The sequence below is a fragment of the Lynx canadensis genome, chromosome F2 (genome assembly GCF_007474595.2).
Source record: "Lynx canadensis isolate LIC74 chromosome F2, mLynCan4.pri.v2, whole genome shotgun sequence".
NCBI lineage: Eukaryota > Metazoa > Chordata > Mammalia > Carnivora > Felidae > Lynx > Lynx canadensis.
The window spans coordinates 62,064,605-62,090,437 of NC_044320.2; the positions used below are offsets into that span (position 1 = coordinate 62,064,605).

Sequence of the window (25,833 nt, forward strand, 5' to 3'; positions counted from 1 at the left end):
GGGTGGTGTGTGTGTGTGTGTGTGTGTGTGTGTGTGTGTGTGTGTGTGTGTGTGTGTGTGTGTTTAGAGAGGGACATGCACACAGTGCGTGCCATGGGGCTAAGACAGTAATCACCCAAAGCAGGGGAGGAAGAGCCTTACGTATGAGGTTCAGGAGTTTGAATTCAATCCTGTGGGAGCTGGCTGATTTGGAGGCTCATGAACAGGAGAGTGATATGATTGAGTCTATGCTTCAGAAATACATCAAATGGTATCTTGAAACTGTACTCAAGGGACGGTGGGTGGTGAGAAAAAATTCTGGGTGAAAAGCTAGGAGGACCTTTTTGTCTGAAATAATGTACTTATTTATATGCTATTATTTCAGTTCAAATTTACATCTAATGCTTGCCTTAAGTGGAGAATGCATAATATTAAAAGTATAGAAAAGCAGTAGTGCATGGTGGTGAGAATGTGGGTTTTGCAGTCAGACTAACTCTGGCCCAAAAAAAATTCACCGTTTTGCTATTTACTAACCATGTAACGTGGGTTTTGAGAGGCAGCAGAGCAGGGGTTTGAGAGAGGGCTCCGAAGCCTTGTTGTCAGCTCTGCCACTCACCAGTTAGCTAAGTGTGACGCTGAATAATTACTGAACCGCTCTGTGCCTCTGCTTCCTCGTCTGTGAGACGAAGATAGTAATAGTACCTGACTGGGGTGCTGGGTCGCTCAGTTGGTTAGGCATCTGCTTCTTGATTTTGGCTCGAGTCAATGATCTCATGGTCTGTGTGATCGAGCCCCACATCTGGCTCTGCCCTGAGAGCGTGGAGCCTGCTTGGGATATTCTCTCTCCCTCCCTCCCTCCCTCCCTCGTTTCTCTGGCCCTCCCCCGCTTGTGTGGGCATGCACCATCTTTCAAAATAAAGATGAATAAACTTAAAAAAATAATAGTACGTACCTGTAGGTCTGCAAGGATGGTTAAATTAATCGGTGAAGCGCTTAGAACACAATGTGACTCCTAGGAAGTGCTTAATATTTATTGGTTATTATTATTACCATCATCCTCGTTATCATCATCTATGATCTCTGAACCTGTGCGTTGTAAAATGGAGATTGTAGTTTTATCATGGTATTATGGCAATGTCTACTTAAAATACTAAGCATAGTCACTAGCATCTACCACATGTATTCAAACACTAGCAGCTATTATTAAATAATTATAAATGTTCCATTAAAAAAACTCTACTGGGACTGGCTACTGGGTCTCCGTGGGTGGGAGAGGATATTTTCTCCTCTTCTGATGTCCCTCACATTATCCAATGGCTGTTTCAGGTACTCTGAGTACCTGGGCTACCTAATAAGTACTTGCTCAGTTAATACGTAATAAAGGTAGGGTTTATGTCTGAATATTCCTGCAAATGGGTGAAGAATGGGAAAATATAGGGGAAAAAACATAATCTGAGATGTAAATTTGGTAGGTTGATTACATTTTAGGCAAGTAAACCATTTTTCCAGATTGATATGATTGAGGTTCTGAGTCCTAGCCAGCTCATCTGCTTCCAATCTTCATACACTAGTTTATTTTACCATCCGCTAATTTGCAACATACACTGATACACTTTTATTCAATGCCCTGGTATTCTGGGACTTTTCCTATGGCTGTGCCGTTTTTGCTGATTGTTCAGATTTCCAGCAGAGCGATGATTAAGGATGATCAAGGCCTAATTAGAAAATGTTTGACTTTGTACTTTTCAAAGATTTCGTGAAAGCTATGGTAAGTCAAAGAAATTTGAAACTACTTGCATGACCTTAGGCTAGTTTCGCAAACACCTTGAACCTGCAGTTTCCTCACCTTTGAAAGGTGAGGATTATAATATTTCCTAAAGTTGCCATGAGGAGCAAAGGAGGCATTGCTTGTAAAGTACTTAGCACAACGTGTGACCTATAGTAGGTACTCCATACACATCAGTTTCTATTTAGAGTCTTCCTTTTTTTGTTCTGAAACTCTACTGAAATATTGCCTAGGTCATTAATTGAGAATTGTTCATTGAGAATCTACTGAAATATTGCCTAGGTCATTAATTGAGAATTCTTAACTGAGAATCTACTGAAATATTGCCTAGGTCATTAATTGAGAATTCTTAACATAAGGGCAGTCTTTTTGTACTGTTGTGCCATGCTCCATCAGTATAACACACTAAAAATAGATCCCACTTTGGAATCTGAATGTAGGGATCTGTTAAAAGTCATTAAATGGCACGTTTCAGGTCTGTGTACTTCATTATATATAAATGTTAGTTAACAGAAAGAAGAACCAGAAACAAATAGGAATTCTAGCTAATGGTGTGAATGGTGAAGTATTGAGGAGGAATAGATGGTATGAGCAACTTATTTTAAAAGCATGTGAAAAATAAGATGGTTTTATGAGAAATAGGTATGGAATAGTAAATATAGTAATATGTGAATTATGGGATTTAAGCAGTTGGTTTATGGCTGTTCACTATATACTTCTTTTAACTTTTCTAGATGTATGAAAAATGTTATAATAAAACATTCGTGAAAGAAGTGAGCCTACAATACTTAGGAAGGAAACATTTATTTATTTATTTTTCATAAAGAGCTATTCCAGATTCTAACAGAAATACAAAGAAGTAAACAATACTACTGCTGACTTAAGGAGTTCACAATGTAGGTGGGGGAGATAAGACTTTTTGAAAATTTAGCCCAAACTAAAAGGTCCTAATATGTCAGTTGGATCATGAAGCTGAGAATTTTCCATGTGTGACTTAGCCATCTCCAGGAGTTCTAGAGCTCGTACTGAGGTCAGCAAATTCTTTTGTGCCAAAAGCATTGTCTGTAAGATGAGGAAATTAACAGGCCACGTATATAGTTAATTCTTTTCACGCGGGACCTTCTAGTTATTAAAATGCACATTTTCAGGTCTGAAATTTCACAGTGGGTTTTTGTCATTATGCACTTGCTCAATCAACAGATTAAAAATAGACTGTCATTCGTGTTCTGAAATACTTTGGTGTTAGAAAGAGGGCTTCATTCTCAAGAAGGTTAGAAGTCACTGATCCAAACAAAAGTGCTCTCAGAGTTTGGAAAAAAGAGCTCTTCAGCTTGCTGAGGCCTGGCCAGGCTTCAAGAAGGAGATGGAATCTGAGCTGAGTGTTGGGAAATGGGTAGAATTTGAATAGGTTGAGAAGAGATGGAATGCATTCTAAATGAGGGACCAATCTGAACAAAGGTAGGATAGTTTGGGAGACCACGAGGAGACCAGTTTAGCTGAAGAAGGAATTGATCGTAGATAAGGTTGGAAAGATCAGCTGGAGACAAACTGTGGAGGACTCTGAATACTAGACTGAGGAATTTGGACTTCATCCTGGAGCCAGTAGAGAAGCCACAGAATATTTTGAGCAAGGGATTGATACGGTGAAAGTGTTTGAGGTACTAATCTGGCAGCAATTTCAAGGATAGATTGGAATGGGGGAGAGATGAACAGTAGTCCGGAGGCTCATGCAGTCTGCCCAGATTTTGTGTGTCAGGAATCTGAGCCTGGGTGGCAAGAATGAGAGTTTCAGGAAGGGAAAGTGAAGTTTCAGGAGACATCTCAACGGAGCCGCCCTCCTCTACCATGTGGCATTTCTTTTACTAAAAAGAGTCACTGGGTCTAGACCTCTACAGAAGCCGTTGCACAGTGCTGCTTCAATATGGTACACACGTCACACTTGCTGTGAATAACAAGTTTTCAAATTGACTAACATTTCTTATTGGCCATGTATACAGTCAAACCCTAAGTTTAGTCTATAGGTGTTGATTTGACTTTCCTGAGGTTGTATAAGGTATGATATTTTGAAAACCTAATACTTTTCCTATTTTCTACCCTCTTTTACGCAAAAGAGGATGGCCCTAGCTTTAAAATTTTGGTGATCACCAGATGCCAGACTATAGAACCAATAGTCACACCTAAAGGCACACCTCATTTTCCCAATGGGAACTAACTAAAGGCAAAAGCACTTGTTTCGTGGACATATACGTTGTTAGGTAAAGAACAAATAGTTAAATGGCTACTTACAATATTTATTAACTCAATTCTGTGTCTTTGAAGTGTCCTATAAAATCTAAAATTTTCAAATATTACTATTTCCCACTTTCATATTTCATGCGGTAATTTTATTCACTCTCTTCACATAGGCCTTTGGTATCTGGTATCCCTTACTGCCATCTTTTTCAGTCATTTGACCTAGTTTCCAAAGACCTACGTTTCCACTTCTGCCTCATGGTTTGAGTAAGCATAGTCATTAAATCTGTGAGTGATACAGCCATTGAATCCAAACGATAACTGAACATTATGGTGGCTGTGTATTTATTTTGTCCCACGAGCTTATATTTGTTATCTGTACAGCATAGTCTTGTGCAGTGTAGCTTTTAAAAGAGTTCTTTTAAGGCCTGTTTATAGCAATAGCTAAGATTTGCCTTTGGGCGGATATGCCCCATGCATTATTGCTAATTTATCGCTCTTTCGAAGGATCCAGGCAGGGTCCTCTTTTAATGTACAAAAATTCCAATGGTTGATACTATTTTATGTTAATGTGTCTTCTCCAAAGAGTACTTGGTTCAAAATAACTTAATGACTTGCATCCTGCAACTGAGAGGCTTTATAAGCACCTGCACATAAGTTGATTGAGTGATAATTTGGGAGGAATAAAATGTCTCATGTTTGAGCATACATAATATAAATTGCCCTATGCAATGTGCCTAGTAGTATGAAGTCAGTTGTAAGTCAGTTGTACATTTTTACCTTTATTTATTCCCTCAATGAATATTGAGTTCCAACTATGTGTCACACATTGTATCAAGTTCTGTAGAGCTACAAAAATATGCAGTTCTTACCGGTAAAGACATTTATAATATATTAAAATGGATAAGGCTGAAACGTAAAATGAGGTAGAATAGGATGTATTTTCTGAAGGAGGCATAAATTCCCATTTAGTAGCTCATGGAAAAGAAAAATCAGTCCAGAGTAGTAGGTCAGGCAAGACTTCACAAAGCAGACAGGACTTTGGTTCAACCTTTAAGGAATTGTGTAATTTAGTCAGATGGAAATTTATAGAATGTTGGAGAGAAAGACATTAGCAAAACCATGGGTTTGAGGATGCATTAAGGATCTCAGTAGGCCAGTTTGGTATAAATGTTGAATATATACAGTCCTGTGATTCATGACCTGGAAAATGGGATAATGGTGTCACACAGAAAAGTTAGGGCAATTAGATGTAACTGTGTATTTTATAATACTGTTATATTCTTGTAAGTTAGTATTTGTTAGAGAAGTAAAGCCAAAAAAAGGAAACAGTTTGGTGTTAGAGTGTAGGGGGGTGGGGCTTAAAAACATGAGAAAGGGATGTAACTTAATAGCTTAATTCAGGAGAACATGGAGAGCTAAAGACCTCAGAGCAAGGAGTGACTCCCTCAAATCTAAGCTATGGAGAGATCAGTATCTCTGCTTAGAGTAGAAAGAGCAGGGGCTGAAAGGCCAATTATCAACTTTTACAGGAGAATAGATATAAGATAATTAGGACAGTGGCTGTGAAATTAGCAAGAAGATGATTGGGAAAGATTATAGAGTGGTGGCAATTACAGACGCGGCAATAGGGTGCGAAGTGAAGGGATCTGGGAGAAACTGGGGTGAAAAGGAAACTTTCATTCTAGAGGACATGACCATTACAGAGGGACAAAATGAATATTTTATGTTGGAGTAGGTTGAGTTTCACCCTGATCCAGATGAGGGTGTTGTGTAATTGGGATGTGGTTCCCATGAAAAAGATGTGCAGGTAGATAGAGATTTGGGAGTCATGTACATGAAGATGATTTTTTTTAAATGTGTGGCAAGGAAAGACTAGAGAAATAGGTAAGAATGGCATAGAATTATAAAACCACAGAGCAGGCAAAGGGAAGAAAATCCAGAGAACAAGAGAGATACGAAGGGGAAATGGGGGAATGTTGCGTGTTGTATTGGTCAATGAAAAAAAAAAAAAAGAGGAAAGCCCATTCTGTGAAAGAATTAAGGAAAATCAGAATTGGGAATAGTTTGACCTGGGCAATTAAAGTCCTTTTAGTAAAATAACAGCTATAAAGAAACGGTTGATGGAAAGGACTAAAGACAGAGTAGATGATCCAGATGATGTACTCATCCAGAGTAGATGATCCAGGCAAATTTGTAGGAAACTTGGTGCTGAGAAAAGGGAGAGAAGTCTCATGGTTGAGAAAAGCCTTTTAAAAATTAAGGGAAGCCTGCTTTTTTATTAAAGTATAGTGGACACATCATGTTATATGAGTTTCAGGTGTACAACATAGGAATTCGACAAGTCTCATGTGCTCACCACAAGTGTAGCTGGCATCTGTGACTGCACAACACTATTAAAATACCAGTGATTAGGGGGCACCTGGGTGGCTCAGTCGGTTGAGCGTCCGACTTCAGCTCAGGTCACGATCTTGCGGTCCGTGAGTTCGAGCCCCACATCGGGCTCTGGGCTGATGGCCCAGAGCCTGGAGCCTGCTTCCGGTTCTGTGTCTCCCTCTCTCTCTGCCCCTCCCCTGTTCATGCTCTGTCTCTCTCTCTGTCTCAAAAATAAATAAACGTTAAAAAAAATTTTTTTTAAATACCAGTGATTATATTCCCTATGCTGTACTTTTTATTCCCCTGACTTATGTATTCCACAACCGGAAGCCTTTATTTCCTACTCCCCTTCATCCATTTTGTGCATTTCCTTACTCCCTTCCCCTCTGGCAACCATCAGTTTGTTCTCTGCACTTATGGGTCTGTTTCTGCTTTGTGTTTTTGTTTCTTCTTGTTTTTTAGATTCCACATGTGAATGAAACCATATGGTATTTGTCTTTCTCTGACTGACTTATTTCACTTAGCATGATACCCTCTGGGTCCATCCATGTTGTCCCAAAACAAGATCTCGTGTTTTTTTTTATGAGTAAGTAATACACACACACACGTATATACACATACATGTATATATACACTCATATTTATACATATATGCAGTTTTGATATGTGTGTATATACACATAATGTATATATGCATGTATGTATAACACATAACACATCTTCTTTATCCATTCATCTATCCATGGACACATGGGTTGCTTCCATATCTTGGCTGTTACAAACAATGCTTCAAAAAACATAAGGGTGCCCTATGTTTAGTGTTTTTGCTTTCTTTGGGTAAATACCCAGATGTGGAATTACTGGATCATATGGTATTTCTATTTTTAATTTTTTGAGGAACTCTCATACTGTTTTCCACAGTGGCTGCACTAATTTAGATTCATACCAACATTGCACGAGGGTTCCCTTTTCCCATATCCTCGCCAACACTTGTTATTTGTCTTTCTGATTCTAGCCGTTCGGACAGGTGTAAGGTGGTATCTCAGACTTGTCTGTCTTTGTTGGTAGAAGAGAAGTAGCCTCCTGAGATGGAATTATTGAGGATTCTGGGAGATCACATAATGGAGTTTTGTGGCAAAGACAGTATGGAAGTGGCAGTAAGAATAAAAATGTAAAAGGTTAAATCCTACTACAGGAAAGGAAACCTCCACTGAGATTAACCAGTAGGAATCAGAGATGTTGCAGGAAGACCACGGAAAGATTGAATGTAGCTTTAACATGCTTTATCAAATAGTTGGTTAGGGCATGTACTGAAGAGGATGGGGCATGAGGTGAGGATTGGAGGCTTGAGGTAGGTAGAAAAGACTCCACAGAAACTATTTCAGGCACAATAAATGGAAAAGGGATGGTCAAGAAAAAGGATGAGTCAAAAGAACATGGAAAGCATACATGTTAGCAAATTTGGTCAGCAGGCAAATTGTGGCCTCATCTTCCATGCTCAACAATCCAGAATAGCAGTTGAAGAATGAAAAATGAGGACTTGCCAAAGCGAGGATTAAAGCCTGGCGAAAAAGATGCTTGGTACGAGATAACACAGGACTCTAAGGTAGCAGCTCTTGGTTCCAGACCGGGCTGGTGAAGTTGGAAAGACATGACATTCTCATGAGCAAGTCTAGTACCAGTGCACAAATGAAAAAGGTAGTAAAGATCCATAAAAATCAATGCAAAGTACCTGGTTTAAAGCAGGGGCTGAAAGTATATTTGCCACCATCATTAGTAGTAGCTCCAATGCCTTTCTCCTGGGAATACTACCAGGGAGCTATCTCAAATGAAGACTGTTAAAAGCACCAGCTTTAGAATTATCAGCTGAATTTCAATCTAGCTTTGTTATTAACAGTATGAAAAGTTATTCAACTTCTGTGTATCTCAACTTCCTCATCTGTTAAGTGGGGGATAACATACTCAGGAGAGGGTAAAAAAAAAAAATGCTTAGAAATCATTTAGCTAGGTCCAGAGGTCATACTTTGTAGTCACTTTATCATAAAGTGTCTCTTTTAATTAGGAGAAATCAAAGTCTTTCTTATGGGATACAATCTATTATATATGAGCTTCACATTAAAGTTAAGTTTATCCTTTGAAAACTAAATTAAGAATATAAAGTCAAGCAACTTGCCTAAGAGCCAACGCAAGGCCATTTTCCTCAGGATGGCCAAAATCAAATTCAATCATAGAGTAAAATCAAATCAAGGTAACTTGAATGTAACTTAAGGCAGGACTAATGATGATTATAGGAGAAAACTTACACAGTAGTCCCTCCTCATCTGTGGATAATATGTTCTAAGACCCCCAGCACATGCTTGAAACCATGGACCGTACCAAACTCTACATACATACTACGAATCCTAACTGCATTCCTGTAATGTAGGGGTCATTTAAAAATTTTTGTATGTGAGATAATTAAGATCAGAGCTCAAATAACTTTTATAAAGTCTTAAAGCGGATAACTGGATTCTTTGACTCCAAAACCAAAGCTCAAAGATGTTGATAGATGAGAGTTTGTGGCAGCCCTGGAGGGTAGCACGTTGCCCTGTACAGTACAGGCCTAGAGAACATGACTGAGCAAAGGAGTTGCAGGGGGGAGGGGGGCAGTGGGTTGTGAAGATGAAAGAGGCAAAGGGGAGTTTCTGAATAATTAGAGAATATTTAAGGACCTACTCAGGTCCTTAAAGTATCAGATAGAAGATTGAAGACTGGAGTGATGAAGACAGACTCTTGAATGGGGGCAAAAGAGAATAAAAATTGCTGTTTTCTACCAGACTGAAATCCTGTAATGAAGGAAAATGTACAGTGGAGATAAAAGAATCATACAGTTACTTAGAAGAGAACAGAGGATTCATAGATTTTTCTTTTCAGATAGGTGGCTTAGATGGGATGATTGTTCTCAGATGTGACACTACCTTAAATCTGTAAGAGTTAAAAATTTCAGGAGGTGGTATTTAAATCTCTAGGAGTTAAAAAAAAAAATTGAGCCTTGGAGAGGTGATCTATTCTGTCATCTATGGCATATTTATAAATCCGATAGCGGGAGTGAGGATGGGTAGTTTGGTGGCTGGAGATCCCTCTTGTCTTTTTAACTTTCTGGAGGGTGTATGCTTGGCAACAACAACTCAGGAGGTGGTCTCTCTTTATTTGGCTTTCACTCAGAAACTATTTTACATCACAATAAATCTTCAGTCTCTTTAGTGTTGGGTCCCTGGTGATCAAAGTATTCAGTTCCAGTACCTGATAAAATCATGAGTATCTTGGTAGTTACTTTATATACATCCTCTTCTTTTCAACAGTGAGCCTTTTAAAAAAAATTGGACTCATTAGGAAAAGGGAGTCTTTATTCCTTAGTATACAGATGGGTATATTTGAACAATGGCAGAAGCTAATGTACTTGGGGCCTAAAAGAAAAAGTATCCTCCTCCTTTCCTTCTTCGTTTTAATGGAATTTCAAGTATAATTTAATGTGTCTCCTGGGAGTGAAAGCTATATTCGATTAAGCTAGTAATATGGAGAATAGCTAGAGTAAGTCTTAGGGGTATAAGAGTGGGAGTGGTTTTGGTATAGTAAGCTCTCGCCAAGTAATTTTATCATCCACTCTGTAGAACCATAGATCTTAGATTTGATAAAGATTTAGCAGTAATGTGGGCTAACACCCTATGCACTGGAAAATTTTTTCTTCACCGTTTTCTCAGGCAAGTGAATGAGGAGCTTCTATGAGGTCCCCTAGTGAGTGCATTAGCCTGGAGTGTTCACACTCTAGGAGGATCTGGACTGCTGGGGTTTACTTCCCTTCTATCCACCGTGTATGAACATGTGCCTCAATTTCCTTGCTTTGTTGTAGAGTAGTGCTAATTGTTGAGAAGGCCACATATTGTCATTTTCTTTCAAGCCTGGGATGAAAACATGCAAAATAATTCCCATTTCTGCCACTTACTGTGTGACTTTGGACAATTTCCTAGTCCCTTTGCTTTCAATTTTTTCAACATTTTTTCAATTTTTGAAACAAGGAGACAGTACCTAGCTAGGGAGCTTGTAAGTTGTGCTCTGAGACCTCCTTGGAGAATTCTTTAAAAGGATTAATCATGACGTCCATAGTCTGACAGTAGGAGGCACTTCGTATGACCTGTTCCCCTTGGGCCTGATTGTGGTCTTTGATCAGTATATGGTATTTGATTTGGAGTTCAGATCCCTGTGGTAATCTGTCCAGTACAGAGTGAAATAGAGCTACTGCTTTATAGGTACAGGGTGCTGTATGAGTTGTTCTTTCAGGGAGGAAAGCTAGGATGTAGACAACTGGGTAGGAAATTTTGGACCTGTGTACCAGTAGTAGAGGACCTACTTTCCACAATCTAGGGGAGTATAATGGTTATGAAGAACAAGATCATTAGGTTGCCTGGAGGTGTGAAGAGAAAAGGGAAATACAGGCCTGTGTCAGAATTTAATAGCATCAACTAAGACTTCTAACCCCAAACAACTGGTGGAAAAATGAAAACTTCAGTGACCCTATTGTTTGGTCTACACGAAAACAATCCATTTCAGTGATTCCCATTAGACTTCCTGGTTTTATTTTTCATGTGTTTAGAAGCAGCCTAAATAATTTTTTGTAAGTGACTATCTGCTGCAACTATTTATGTTATCTATTTGAAAACCACTCATTATGTATTAGTAAAAGATTCAAAGGTCAAAGAGGGTGAATTTGTTATTTGCCTGATGTTTATAAGAAATTGTCAATGTTGAGAGAAGGAAAACTGCATTTTCTCCATCATTCTTCCCCATTTCAGAATGTTTTTACTTGTAAGAGAAGCCACCCCAAATATTCTCTTGGTAGGACCTTTGTTTTGGGAAACATGTTACTGATTTTTAAGTAGCCCCTAAGATCTTATTGCCATCTTTCTGGAAACCCATTAGTGGGGGGTGTAAAACTTCCACACAGTGGGCTAGGCAAATCTCAATGATAGCACTTCACTAGTTTCTAAGGAAAGCAATAATACTCTCTCTTCATTTTTTTTTTTTTAAACCTAAATCTGAGGAAAAAGGCAAATGTTCTGAGGTGTCTGGCTTATCTGTTTGATAGGGGTCAATAATACCATGACTATGTCAGTGGAGTGGATTGCTTTCAATAACTCAAAGCATAAGTCTAAATGTTTTTAGTTTACAGCTCCAAGGGGCTTTACTAAAGATCATATATGTTTTTGACAAACTGTCTGCTATTGGTTTTCTTTTAGAATGGAAAACTTAATTTCTGCTTCATTTACATTTAGTGTGGTTTTGGTACCAAGTACATCAGATATTGATAAATTGGCAGCCAGATACGACTGAGTGGTTGTAATGATCCATTAAATTGAGCACTCTGTTTTTCAGCTATACTGGATAACTAGGAGTGTGCGTGTGTGTGTGTGTGTGTGTGTGTGTGTGTGTGTGTTCACACACGTAAGCATGTGCCTGTCCTTGAGTATCATGGCTTTTTGGCTCTGTTTGGTCAAATGGCTACATACCCAAGGAAATAACTTCATGTCCACATCATATAAATGTTAAGATATAAGTTATTTGTTAATAAGCATTTCAATAAATATGTAAGGTAACGTGTTTAGCTACTTTTAAAGTGTTTCTGTTTTTGAAGGATAGCTTGACACAATGGATTGTTAACTTAAGGAGAAAACCGTGAACATGCGTATGTTTTGTAAAAATGCTATTACAAATATTAATCTGAATTACATTCAAATATTAAAAGACTGGCTTTTAGAGTGATTTTCTTGTAACTATTTTGAATGTTATAACTTCTCCACCATGCCTTTACAAATAACTATTAATTGGATATATGATATATGTTGTTTATTTTGTAGTTAAAACAGAGCCAATGAGCAGCAGTGAAATAGTTTCAACAACAGCAGACGGGTCTTTAGACAATTTCTCAGGTTCAGGTAAGGAATATATATTAGACTTTCACATTAATACAAAACATAGTTTTTCTTAGTTTATTGAAACTGTTAGATATATCAAGTATATATCTGTGTGTATATGCATGTGTGTATGTATTATATAAATGAAATAGAGCCTTATGCAGAGTACCATTCTTGTAATTCTCTTTTTATCCAATGTTATGAAGTGTTTGCTGAAAATATTGATATCCTATCAAGAAGACAAAATCAAAAGGGGTTTTGTTTCTTTTCTCTTCTACTAAATTATCTTTATGTTAGTGACTCCTTCCCTTTTTCTCTCATTTGTATGGTTTTTCTAATCATGCGTATTTAGTTAGGCAAAATTTTGCTTCTGGTACTCTTTAAGGAGTCTTAGAAACTGTCCTCCTGTCATGTCAACTATAGATCTAATTAAACACTTTATAAAGCAGCTTTCAATCCTTAAGTTAGTTTTGATCTCTTTCACGTTAACAAGGCCTGCCTCCAACAAACAAGTTTCACATCTTTGTTAATGAAATTACTGATAGGAAAGTGATTGTGATATTAAAGTAACTGTGAGGTTGTGATTATGTATTTGCCAGATTACCCAGATTGGACTATTTCAATAAAGAAATTATTTCTATCAGAAGTAATTCTTAAATTTTTAACCCTTTTTATATTATCCGCTGTGTTTTTAAAACCTCTCAAACAGAAATGCTATACTTACATAAATTTGTGATTGACTTACTCCAGCTCTCAGGATCACTTATTTAATGCATACCACAACTAAAAGGAGTTATACATAGATATAGCATGAAATACAAATGTATAACTTTTATACTTAGGATACCAGATGGAAGCAATAAGGAAATAACAAAAAGGTGTTATGCCCATGAGTTCTTTTACAAAACACTTACTAGAATCCAGCTTAAACCAGAGAATGTGCTTGGTGCCGTTATGGATTCTTAGGTACATGAGAGTGGCCCTGGTTTGAGGCTTAGTGAGGTGAATAGGTAACCAGATCATGACATTACAGTTTGATTTCCAGAGGGAACCCAAGAGATCCCCGAGAACACCTAGGAAGGGACCCAACAGAGACAAGGTTGGGATGAGGTGGGCAAGAAAGGTTTCCTGGGAGAGATGATGGCTTCGCTCAGCCTTAAAAAATGACTAGGAATAAAGCACATAGGGTAGGGGGAGGGAGAAAATATGAGGAGGGGGAAGCTGGACAGATGGAACTCCATGGGAACAGACCAAGACACAGAGGCACAGAATTTAGAATTGCCAGTGGCTCAGCATTCCTGGTGTGTGCAGTTTGAGTGATGACAGCATGCTGGACAGGGTCAGGATAGAGTCTGACCAGGCTTGCGTGTTCCACATGATGTTTGCGTTGTGTCCTGAGAGCAGTAGGAGACATCAGAGAAAGGGGGTTGCATGATTGTGTTCCCATACAGAATCCAGACTCTATCAGGACTGAGGGGGGCTTGAGAACTGAAGTGGAGAGACCAGATAAAATCTTCTGGCATTTAACACCAGAGAGGAGGTGCTGGCAATGGTGTGGACAAGTGATGCGTTAAGATGTATTTGTGAAGTAGAATTTATGGCATAGCAACCAATGAGCACAAGGGGTGAGTGAGGCAGAGACAGGTTAAGGTGACAGAATGCAAGACAAGCATGACTGAGAAGGAAAGGTGGTACCTTCCCTCTGGGGCATGTCGAGTGGGAGGTAACATCCACTCAGAGATGTTGGAGCTTGGGAAAGACCTAGAAAGGAAATTTTGGAAGCGTGCAGAGAGTTAAAGCTAGTGGGCTGAAACAGCGTTGAAGACAGAATCCCGGGAAGACCAATATGGAGAGATGGGCAGGGGATAAAGTGAAAACACTGATTTTTTTCAACTGGGGAAGAAGGAAGAGGATTGAGTTGCAAGTGAAGGCAGGGAAGAATTTCAAGGAAGTGCCGTCTATGTGAGAGATTTGGATACAGCTATTAAAAATAGGTTTGAGAAAACTGAACGGCATGAGGAAATGTTAACTATACCAAGTAGGTATACCAAGCAGGTTACAAAAGAGTAACAAAAGGTTTTGTACCAAGCAGGTTACAAAAGAGTAATATGCTCTGTATAATCCATTTATTTTTAAACATTATGTGTCTTTGTATATGGGTATACAAATTAATGGTGGTTTTCTCTGGATAATAGAATATAATTTGAATTTTATCCCTTCTGCTTTTTTTCAAAAATATCTTACAGTGTATGTGTATAGCATTCATACTTTTTAAAAGTAGTAATTTTGAAGTGCAAGTTTAAAGTCATGTACTGAAATGAGAGAAGTTTTTTTTTTAAGTATCTATGGACAATAATATTGCATTGCTATTTTTCCTGATATCGATAACCTGTGATAAAGAACTAACTTGTTCTTAAATATATACACTGAGGTAGTAGCAAAGGGGCATCATATCTGCAACTCCAAAAAAAAAAAAAATGAGATATACGTATTTATACACACACACTTAAATAATGAAAAAGGGACTAGAGGACTAAGCTACTAAGACATTAGTGTTTAGGGAATTGTGGTAAACAATATCTGGAAAAGTTTTTCTACTCTATTTGCAACTTTTATTCAAGTGTCAAGTTATGTCAAAATAAAATATCAATGAGAGGGGCACCCGGATGGCTCAGTCGGTTAAGCATCTGATGATCTCACTGTTGACAGGATCAAGCCTTGTGTCGGGCTCTGCACTGACAGTGTGGAGCCTGCTTGGGATTCTCTCTCTTCCTCTGTCTCTGCCCTTGTCTGTCTGCTTCTCTCTCACTGTCTCTCAAAATAAATAACCTTTAAAAATAAAATATCCATGAGAAACATCAATAGATTTAGCCTACAGCAGTTTCAGTGAGTAGTGATTTTCTTCCCCTTGTGCCCACTTGCCTGTATGCCCCATTTCTGTTGCCAGCATAGTTCCTAGCAGATCTATGTGGTCATAAGTTCAGGGAATAAATGGATGATTTAACCAATAAGGTGAGGAAGTGATTTAACCAATAAGGTGGAGACAGGGAGGAGAAAAGGGTCTTTCAAGTACGAAGCGGTGAGAGGAGAAGAGAAGGTAGTCCATTAGTAAGATATGGGGCTGAGGACGGCATTTAGAAAGTCAGAGTTGGGGCGCCTGGGTGGCACAGTCGGTTAAGCATCCGACTTCAGCCAGGTCACGATCTCGCGGTCCGTGGGTTCGAGCCCCGCGTCGGGCTCTGGGCTGATGGCTCGGAGCCTGGAGCCTGTTTCCGATTCTGTGTCTCCCTCTCTCTCTGCCCCCCCCCCCCCGTTCATGCTCTGTCTCTCTCTGTCCCAAAAATAAATAAAAAACGTTGAAAAAAAATTAAAAAAAAAAAAAAAGAAAGAGTGGTTTTGGCTGCCAACACAAACTTCACAGAGGTAGAGGTGAAAGGTGTAGGCAAAATGGGGATAACTGATGGAGGGAGGTCCCTGCTGGGACAGCAGTGGCTTAAATCCAAAACAGAAGTGGATCGCCTTAGAGAAAGGAATAACTTTTCCACAGAAACATCCGGAACAACGGAATGGAAGTTAACGTGCATGAGTTTGAAGTAGAGGACGAGACACTACGTTAAGGGAATTCCTGTCCGATTCTTCTGTTCAAACCCTCCAGTAGCTCCCATTCATCTCTGAGTAAATGCTGATTCTTTGTAATAGCGAAGAGCCCCATCAGACCTATTGCCTGCTTCCCACTAGTCCTTCAACATGCCAGACATGCTTCCAGTCGGCGCCTTTGCCGTGACCGTCCCTCTGCCTGGGGCACCTCTCTGTACACCTACCTGCCTGACTCCTTAATCACCTTGAGTCTTTGCTCTCATATCACCTTCTCTATAAGGCACCCCGACCACCCTACTCAGTGTTACAAAACTCTCACTGTAGGCTTCCAGTCTCTCTAACATGCTAACCACCATAACACAGCCCTTAGCAAACTGTATCATTTACTCGTGTATTAGTTTTATTGTTGGCTTTTCACCCCACCAAAATGTAAGCTTGTGATGGCGAAGATTTGGCTCGCTTTGTTCATTCATATCCTCAACACTTAAAAAGTTAGGCACTTAGATATTTGCTAGATGAATGGATGGATGAATGAATGATGGCTTCTACTTTTTCCTCTGAAGCAACTCATTTTGAGCTATCAACTCATTTGTTAGTGATAGGCTTGTGAGCTTGAAAAAATGAGAAGAATGAAATAGATGCCATGAGGAGTTGGGAAGCCCAAGGCTGCTTGGAATATAAAAGAAGGTTGGCAATAGAGCCCGAGTCCAAACAAAGGTAGAACGATGAATGTGGAGCCTTTATGGCAGAGCAGTTTTTCTCTACAAGAGTTTTGCTGCTCAGGTGAAAATGATATTTAAGGATTTTCAGGTAAGGCAGGGAAGAATGTGGAAGTAAAAGGACAGGTATCAGTAAGAGTTTAAAATAATTATTCATGTAGCCTCAAAGTTTTTTTTCTTTTTTTTAAAGCAAAAGTAAGGGATAACAAATTGAGAGAAAATAGGCTGTCGAGGGGTCCTGCATCTATGATAACGTTGGAGAACAGATGAGACTAGAGGAAAGAAAATTCTGGAAGGAGAGGATGTTTCTTCCTTAATCTCAAAACTCAGTGAGACCTCTACCACATGCTTCCATAGTCAGTCCTCTGTACTTCCTTTCTTCAGCCTTCATCACTACTTTTAAAATTACTTTGTATTATTTTTCCTCCTGCTAACCCATAGCACTATGAGAACAGAAATTTTATTTGGCTTGCTTACAGTTATAGTCCTAGCACCCATCATGGAATTGAGCACATAGATGCTGGTCAGTAGATGTTAAGTAAACAAATAAATTGGTTGACGCTGTTGTGGTGCGAGACTGTGGAATGGGGGGGGGGGGACGTTCACAATGTGGTCTTGAGCTTGATGGTTGGAGGAGAAGACTAGAGTTGAGGCCTAGATGGAATGAGAGAAGTGTTGGATACATAACCCAGGACAACGTTGGGACTTGTTAGCGGACATAGTCAAATATTAAAGTTTTTGATAAATGTGAGGCCATGTTTAGGAGGTGGGTCATTCATGGAAGTTTTTAAGAATTGCCATAAATCTTAGAAAAGGAAGGCCTTGTGGGAGAGCAAACAACAACGATTTGGAAGAAAAAGCAGTGAGGATATGTTTTTCAGGTCTCTTGTAATATCTGGAATCTGAGAGAATGAGTAGGATCTACTTGGAAGAAGCTCTGCGGGAGAAGCAAGGTCCTTGGAAAAAGGCTTAGCAGAAGGTGGAAGGAAAGTTTGGTGAAGAGACTGCAGCTATAGGGGATCTTGTTTTCCATAGATTGATTCTCCATGTCGCACAATGGAGAAGGGGATGGAGCACGCTAGGGATTTTTTCCTTCCTTCTTTCTGCCTTTCTTGAGTGAAAATGTAAAAATCATGGCCTGCTGGAGCAGTTGTGAATGGGACTTAGGGTTTATAAGAAAAAGAGAAGCCTGGAGAAAGCGATCTCTGAGCATTTGACTCCAAAACGGTCTTCACCTCTGTGGTCACTCCTCTGCTTCCTTCTCCATGATGACTTCATTCACATGTCAACCTTGGGTGTCTTGAGGCAATAGCAAGGATAAAGAGGAACTGGAACCATGCTGACATTGGTAGTAGCCGTCTCACCTCTGTGCCTCAAGGAACCTGAGCATCTTAAAGCATTAAGGAGGCAATGAAGCTCCCTCTTTTCCAGGGAAATCCCCAGGTATCCTTATATGGGGAGACTGGAGGAGAGCAGGTGATTTTCAAAGGCATGTTGCCGAATTGAAAATGGCAAGGTTATTATGTTTTTAAAATTTAATGATGTTCTGCCCATTTACTATTTACCACTGAAAAGCAGTATTTTAGCGATCTAAATGTATTAAGAGCAGTTGAGGTTGAAAAGAATGTTTTTAGGGATTACAAAATATCTTTGCCTTCTGTTTCTTCCATTTCCACAAAGTCTAAATTTGTTATTAATTTGTTAAATGAAGTGCCAGTTGATAATATTGATCATATAATATAATGTTGATCATATAATCAAATAATCATGTAATATAATGATCATATAATATAATGGTCATCAATATAATGTTGATGTCTGGTAGTGTTTGAAAATTAGAAATAGGAACAGGAATGCTTCTAGAGGAGAAAGAAATGTCATGTATGAAAAATAGGATTTCTTTGTCTTTTAATTGCTCGTAAAAAGATGTAACTTTTTGGGTCTGACTCCTTCATTCAACAGTTATGTGTAGAGCACCTACTGTATATAAGCCAGTGTTCTAGGTGGTGGAATTATGGCAGTGATGAAGTAGATGAGGTCCCTGCCCTCAAGGAGTATTCGTTCCGTGGGTGAGGCAGGTAATAAAGAGCTAAGTGGTAGTGAAAGTAAATAGCCTACAACAGAAATGAGAGCAGATCAAAGCATATAGCGAGGAGTGGCTGGGGGTCTCTTTTAGAGGGACGGCCTCTCTGAAGGGTGAGCATACGAGCAGAGATCTTAGGGAATAAGTTCGAGTTTATGTATGTATGTATTTTATGTAATTTATTTATTTTTTTAATTTTTTTTTCAACGTTTATTTATTTTCGGGACAGAGAGAGACAGAGCATGAACAGGGGAGGAGCAGAGAGAGAGGGAGACACAGAATCAGAAACAGGCTCCAGGCTCTGAGCCATCAGCCGAGAGCCCGACGCGGGGCTCGAACTCGCGGACCGTGAGATCGTGACCTGGCTGAAGTCGGACGCTTAACCGACTGCGCCACCCAGGCGCCCCTGTAATTTATTTTTAAGTTTGGGTTAATTTAAAATAGAGGATAATGGGGCTTAGAGTTGGGGACAGTTGTGACATGATCCAATATATGTTTTTAAGAGATCAGCATTTGTTGTGTGGAAAATGCTTTATGGGAGAAGAGGGGAGAGAAGGGTAAATAGAAACAGGGAGACCGGTATTGCCCTGGCTGAGAAGAGAGAGGACTGTATTAGCCCGTGTCCTTCTTAGAAGAGCCACAGAGGCGGGACTAAATGTGCCAGGATTCCATTAGGGGAAAGGAGTGGAGGAGAAAGAGAGGAGGGTGAGGCTGTGTGTGGGGAGGGGGGTCCTGACCACCACTCCCCGGTAGCCATCACGTTGATAATTGCTACAGGGTGGTAAATGAGAGCAGGGATAAGTTGTCAAGTAGAGGGCATATTCTGAAGGGAGAGCTGGCTGAATTTATGATGAAATGATAGGAAAGAGAAGAGTCAAAACTTGTGGACTTTCAACTTGTCCATCTGAGTGATGTTTTTAATGAAATGGGAGCAGTGAAGGAGGAACTGCTAATTTGGGGGTTTCTGTTCACCTTCTCAGGAGATTCTCAAGCTTAGGTCCTCCCCTCCCTTCCCACAACAAAGATTTAGGGAGGTTCTTTAACTTCTAGGTTAGAACGAAGAGAAATAATGGCATAATAGGAAACAAATGTACTAAAACAGAGAGAGGCATTAGTTGCCCGTACATTCTCAAGGCTCTGGCGTGTGTAATTTGGAGCTTACTAATGGTAAAAGAACCATTTTATTTACCTTGATGAATGATCTGGGAGCGTTCTTTTTGCTTTAGGGTGTTCTGGTCCCATGAAATTTAAAAGTAATCAGAATTCCTAAATTGTTTAAAAGTCAAAGGTGTTTAAGGCAATTAAGAGGAAAAGTACTTGAGGTATGACTTGGAAGATTCTAGACTTTAGTCCACACAAAATTGTAGGGGCTCGGATTTAGGGAAATCCCCCAAAATAGGGCTTTATTATATGGCATTAAATATTTAATCATTTTAGGGGCACATCGTTAGGTAATTAGTAGCAAGATACCCAGACAACATCACAGCTTCTTATTCACATGTATTTTATAAAGGGTACTATTCACAGGTGCCTGGGTGGCTCTGTCGGTTGGGCGTCTGGCTCTTGATTTTGCCCAGGTCATGATCTCATGGTTTGTGAGATGGAGCCCCGTGTTGAGCTCAGTGCTGACAGTGTAGAGCCTGCTTGGCATTCTCTCTCCCTCTCTCTCTCCCTCTCTCTCTCCCTCTCTCTCTCCCTCTCTCTCTCCCTCTCTCTCTCCCTCTCTCTCTCCCTCTCTCTCTCCCTCTCTGTCTCCCTCTCTCTCTCCCCCCTGCTTGTGTTCATTCTCTCTCTCTCTCTCAAAATAAACTAAAAACAAATACTATTCACTCCAAATTTTATGGCCAAAGGACTGAATCAGATTTATTTTGTATGTTTACACATAACTGCAAAAAATTTAACCATCCTTCACATCATCAGGGTTTAAAAAAAATCTACTTTGCTTATGACCTATTTCTTCACATTCTTCATATTGTTGATTGATTTCTTCCCACATGCCAGGCCCTGTCGGGTGCCAAGGAAACAAAAGAGCAAGGGGTCCTTGGCCCCAGAAGCTCATGGTTAGCAGAGGAAGTGAACATCTATGCACATGTTAACTATAATGCAGCGTGGTTAAGTGCTACACGGCCAATGTTTACGGCACTTCAAGAAGGTACAGAGAAGGAAGATATTATCGGAAAGAGAAGATGATGTTTGAGTCCCACTGGAGGAGTGTTTGTCAGGCGGGGAGAAGGCCTTAGAGGGCAGAGGGTCTGGTCTGAAGAGCCCCCCGAGACAAAGATGAGCACGCATGGCATGTGTGGGCAGTCCTCAACTCCAAGGAGGCTACATATTACTAAACCCAGGGGAGGGGGGATGATTGAATCTCTGGACTCTGCCAAGAAATTTGGAATTTTTCCTAGGGATAACGCGAGCACAGTTGAGAGCTCCTAAGCTGGAACATGGACATAAAGAAGTTTCCGTTTAAGAAAGATCACTGTGGTGGCAGTGCAGTATTGTGCTCAGGTCCGCAGATGGGACACAGGGAACGTGACAGAGGCTAACGAGAGCCGGGACAGGGGAGCGGGGATGGCGTGTGCAGAACAGCTCAACAGGCGGTATCTGGATTTGGGATGGGTGACTTGTGACTCATGAAATGGAGGCAGGGGAAAATGAGATTATTCTGAGGTTTCATGTTTCTTCACAGGAGGTCAGGAAATAGTATGTTTTGATGGAAGGAGTCAGGCAGTCGTGGGTTCAAATACCACCTTTCCCATGTATTTGCTCGAATGTGTTACTTAAGTTCTATGCCCCATATGTAAAATGGGGACAGACAATTGTGTTGTGTGGACCAAGATCAAAGAGAAGAGTTGGAACTTCAGTCTGAGCCAAAATTAAATTCTGATTCCAGAACCTGTGCTCAACTACCACACGCTGAGCACCCCCCCACCCCTATCTCTTTCTTCATGTGTACACACCTATACTCCACATTCAACCTTAAAGCTTCACGGAACTCACCGCACCCTGTGTAATAAGCCTGATACAGTCTCTTCTGTTATTCTGTTTACCTGTGAAAAACTTCTGGGTGCAACCTGTGAAGTTGAGTTTGTGATCATGGGTCCTGACCCACAGTTTGAAAAACCCAGGGAGAGAGCTGGGCAAGAATAAAAGGGATTTCTGTGGCTTCCACCATCCGGTCGCATTGCGTTTTTGTTCTGGTTTAGTTATTTATTTTTTAAAGTCGTTTTGAACTGTGATTGTCCAGGGAAGGTATTCCTCCTCCAGCTACTCTGCCGGGTATATCTACTTTGCCCTCGGTCTCTTTTCAGGCTTAGCAAAGGAGAACAGGAAAGGCTGTAGTCGAGGATGACCTGGGCAGGTGGTAGTCCTTGTTGTCCAAGTGTGCTCGCACTAATCCCTCCCTTCTATAAATTGCAATATTTAACTAATCCCCCCATGGCTATTTGTGTGTCAGCCTCCCCACATGTGACAGACAGAACTTGTCTTTGCGTGTTTGCATCTGCGGCATCTAGCTCGGCGGCTGGTGCGGAATAGTGACTCAACACGTGCCCGCAGGTCGGGGCACACCAGCTGAGTTGGCCTGCCCTCGCTTTAACGCGGACCCCGACTCTGCCAAACTGAGAGCCACGTGGCTGAAGTCTGGCAGCTGGCATGCAGCACTGGTATGAATCTGAATCTGCGGTCACTGCGTGAGGCCGGCTTGCTTTACAAGGAAAGGAGCATTCCGGATCCAGATTCTGGTCCAACTCTACTTGCTGTTCTCCCGAACCCAAATGGAAAACTGAGCTTGAGAAGTATACGTGGACTGATGGGACATTATGAAAAATGTATCAGACTTTGAGCGCATGGAAGCTTTTAGAAGGATTGTAATACACAGCATAGTTCATAAATAATAGAGCCCCTGAAGACTGGGATTACTACTGGAAGAAGAAGATGAACCTATTATATCTTGTAACTGTACCCAAAGACTATACATCTTAGCTAGGTAGAGGGTAGAGGATAGGGGTATTGACATGTATTTATATGTAATACATGGAAACGCGTAGAGCTGTGGGTATATATAAGTATATGTGTGTGTAATATATATCGTACATAAAATCGCCCCTATTTACAATAAAGCTGAGAACTACCATTTTAAGGCCTTATGTTAACAAAAATGGATTTTTGTTTTAGTTCAGGACGAGCGTAAAAGAATGGCAGTTTAGTGCATTTCTGAGACCTACTGAGTAACGTATATGTGATTAAAAAGAAATGAAATTCTGCCTGAATGTTTGAATAACCTCTTTAAACAACAACAAAAACATTTTATTTTATTTTTTTAACTTAAATAACTGAAGTTAAGCACGTTTCACTGAAAAAGGCCCAGGAACACTGCCTCAGTACAAGAAAGATCAGGCTTCGCTTGCAACTTGAGAAATTTAAGAGCGCCGTAGGAATGCATTTTTACTAAAAAATGTTGCTAAATTCACGCAGGCGAATGAGGAGCGGCCCCATTTCTGCTCACCTGGGAGAAGATTAGACTGCGTTTCCCGTTAATCCAGGGTCAGGTGTGTGTGTGTCCCTGAGCGCACACAATAGGCCAGGTGACCTTTCGGTCCCGCCCAGCCCTGCAAATTCACCCTCGTCCCCGCCCCCCTTTGAGCGGGCCCTTCTGCACAGTGGCCAGGACTCCTTGTCCTCTTACCCTGCAGCTGCCAGCTATTTCAGATGATTGTGACCACTTTCTAAGACCTAATCTAAACTTAGAACCACTTCATCAGTTCCCAAAGGTTGTTCCATAGATTTTCACTTGGGTTGACTGCATGAAATTGCCGTTTTTTTGTTTTTTTTTTTCAGGCCCAAAAGGTTGAATGCTGGCCATTTCGTATGGGCTACCTGTCGTTCAAACTAGATCAGCGCTTTATGCTGGTTTCGTATTTTGCTTTGACTGTTATGTGTTCTTTTTCTTTTTTTTTCCAGCAATTGGGAGCAGTAGCTTCAGCCCAAGACCAACTCACCAGTTCTCCCCACCACAGATTTACCCTTCCAAGTAAGATGTATTTTCTCTCAATAAATGCCTTTTCTGGGTAATCTTTTACCTTATTTCAAGTCATGTTTTGTGCCCACATGTTCCATCTTGATTTAAACTAAAGTGCATTTCACAGAACCGTAAATGTGTTGACACAAATTTCTTTTGAGCGTCACCTGGAAGAGATACTGAAGTATTTCAGTACTTTGTGTATTGTATTCGGAAGTTATACTTGAAGAGACCGTCTTTAACTGCAATTTGTGATTTGGTTGTTAATCAGTTACCTTGCATGTTTCCATCTAATGCATGGGCTTTCTATTTTCTGTCATTTCTGACAAATAGCAGACCATACCCACATATTCTCCCTACCCCTTCCTCACAAACTATGGCTGCATATGGGCAAACACAGTTTACCACAGGAATGCAACAAGCCACAGCATATGTCACATACCCACAGCCGGGACAGCCGTACGGAATTTCCTCATATGGTGAGTAATCCCGTTACTTCAGTGGTGGGATCTAATGGGCATACCTGTGTGTGGGGGCAAGGTTCATAGGAGTGGTACCTAAAGACTGTCATCTTGGGCCGCTTTAGAAGGTGTGATCACCTTTTGTGTCTAAATTCGTCATCTGATTGTTTTCAACGAGCCTTGTAAGAAGCGGGGCTACTTCTCTGGAAGACGTCAGTGGCAGATAGATTGCGTGGTTCGTATGCCGTCTTGCTCTCCTTCCCCGCCCCCCCCACCATTGGTAGCTCAACTTTTAATTTGCCGCTTGAGCACTCGGTTGTGGAATCCAAAGCATTTTAGTGCATATTTGAGATAAAACTTCTGTGAATGAAGTCTTTTAGGGTAAAGATACGTTTCCTATTTATCAGATGCCTAGCTATGATTAGGGAAGTACAAACAGAATTCAACAAATCCTTGCTCTGAACGAGAGGCTGGTAGTACTTTTAAATTTCAGCATTATCAACCATTAGGAAAAGTGATCTATATATCACAGCTTGGGCTGCCCTTTGAAGAGGCAAAGCAGGAAACCTTTAAAGCTCACATCCCTATTTGTTCCTTCCCACCTGGAGATTACCTTTATCTTGGTGTAATTTAACTCCATTGTTAAAGGGTCAATACCTGTAAATTAAAAATAAATCCAGCAAAACCCCAAAGTTTAATTTTAAGAAATCTTAGGATTTCAAGATACCTTTTCTTCAATTGAATTGCAATTGCAACTTTACACACATTGCACTTTGTTTGAGTAGGAAGAAAGTGAATTATTAACATTTCCTTAAGAAAAAAATCTAGCGATCAAGAAAACGTACATGGAAGCTTGGAGGAAAGGACTGATAAAATAAATAAATCTGTGCTTATAGCAGTATATTGAAAGAAATAATGTTCTTTAAGCATTTCATTAATAATTAGAAGGCAAATTACTTTATTCCTTCTTTATTTTCTACCTTTACCCCAAACCAAATCGACTATATATAAATTTCTTATAAAATATACCGAAATTAAAATGTTAATTATATATGATTTCACCCTTTATGGTTTCATTTCAAAATTACCCAGAACCGAATGTTACTTAGCTAGGTTTTTTTTTTTTTTTTTCCTAGCTAGGCATTTTTAAGCCAGATTTTAGAAACAACCATAAGATGGACTTCCTAGAATTGTCTTGCATTTCTATAACTTTTACGCAAGATTTCTGAAAATAATGTTAGATATAGATCAATTTTATCTGCCATCAACTCTTAACCAATTCTCGTGCTAAATGAGGAAAAAGGACCTCGGATTTGAATTTCATAGATTCAACACTATAATGTGAGTTGAGGCAGTCCCCAGTTTATATTCTCAAAATGTAAAGGCCTGCCAGGAGAGGGTGCCCTTCATGCCATTGCCTCGACTGCCACTCACACATCTCCTGTCTTGTTCCTTCTCCTCTCCATTCAATTATGGTAGGGCCCTTTGCCACTTTCGAGGCTGTGGTCTAGGACCCTTCCAGTACTGAACCATTAGTGGATGTCCCTATTGTCTGAGATAATTGTTCCAGGAGCAGAGATTCTGAGGTTCAAATCAGAACTGGTAGAGTGAGGATAGGGATTTTAACAGGAGAGG

At 40.1% G+C, this 25,833-nt stretch overlaps 1 protein-coding gene across 6 annotated transcripts in view; it reads left to right on the plus strand.

Moving 5' to 3' along the window:
* Nucleotides 1–25,833, plus strand: part of EYA1 (EYA transcriptional coactivator and phosphatase 1) — a 170,542-nt gene that overhangs the window by 15,895 nt on the left and 128,814 nt on the right. For 3 of the 6 annotated variants that reach the window (XM_030304380.1, XM_030304383.1, XM_030304378.1), the window contains 3 exons: nt 12,265–12,342; nt 23,680–23,749; nt 24,071–24,216. In XM_030304380.1, coding sequence (XP_030160240.1) covers nt 12,265–12,342; nt 23,680–23,749; nt 24,071–24,216 — 294 coding nt within the window. Of the gene's footprint in view, nt 1–12,264; nt 12,343–23,679; nt 23,750–24,070; nt 24,217–25,833 lie in introns of those variants that run through there. The other 3 variants (XM_030304377.1, XM_030304379.1, XM_030304382.1) reach the window with 2 other exon arrangements.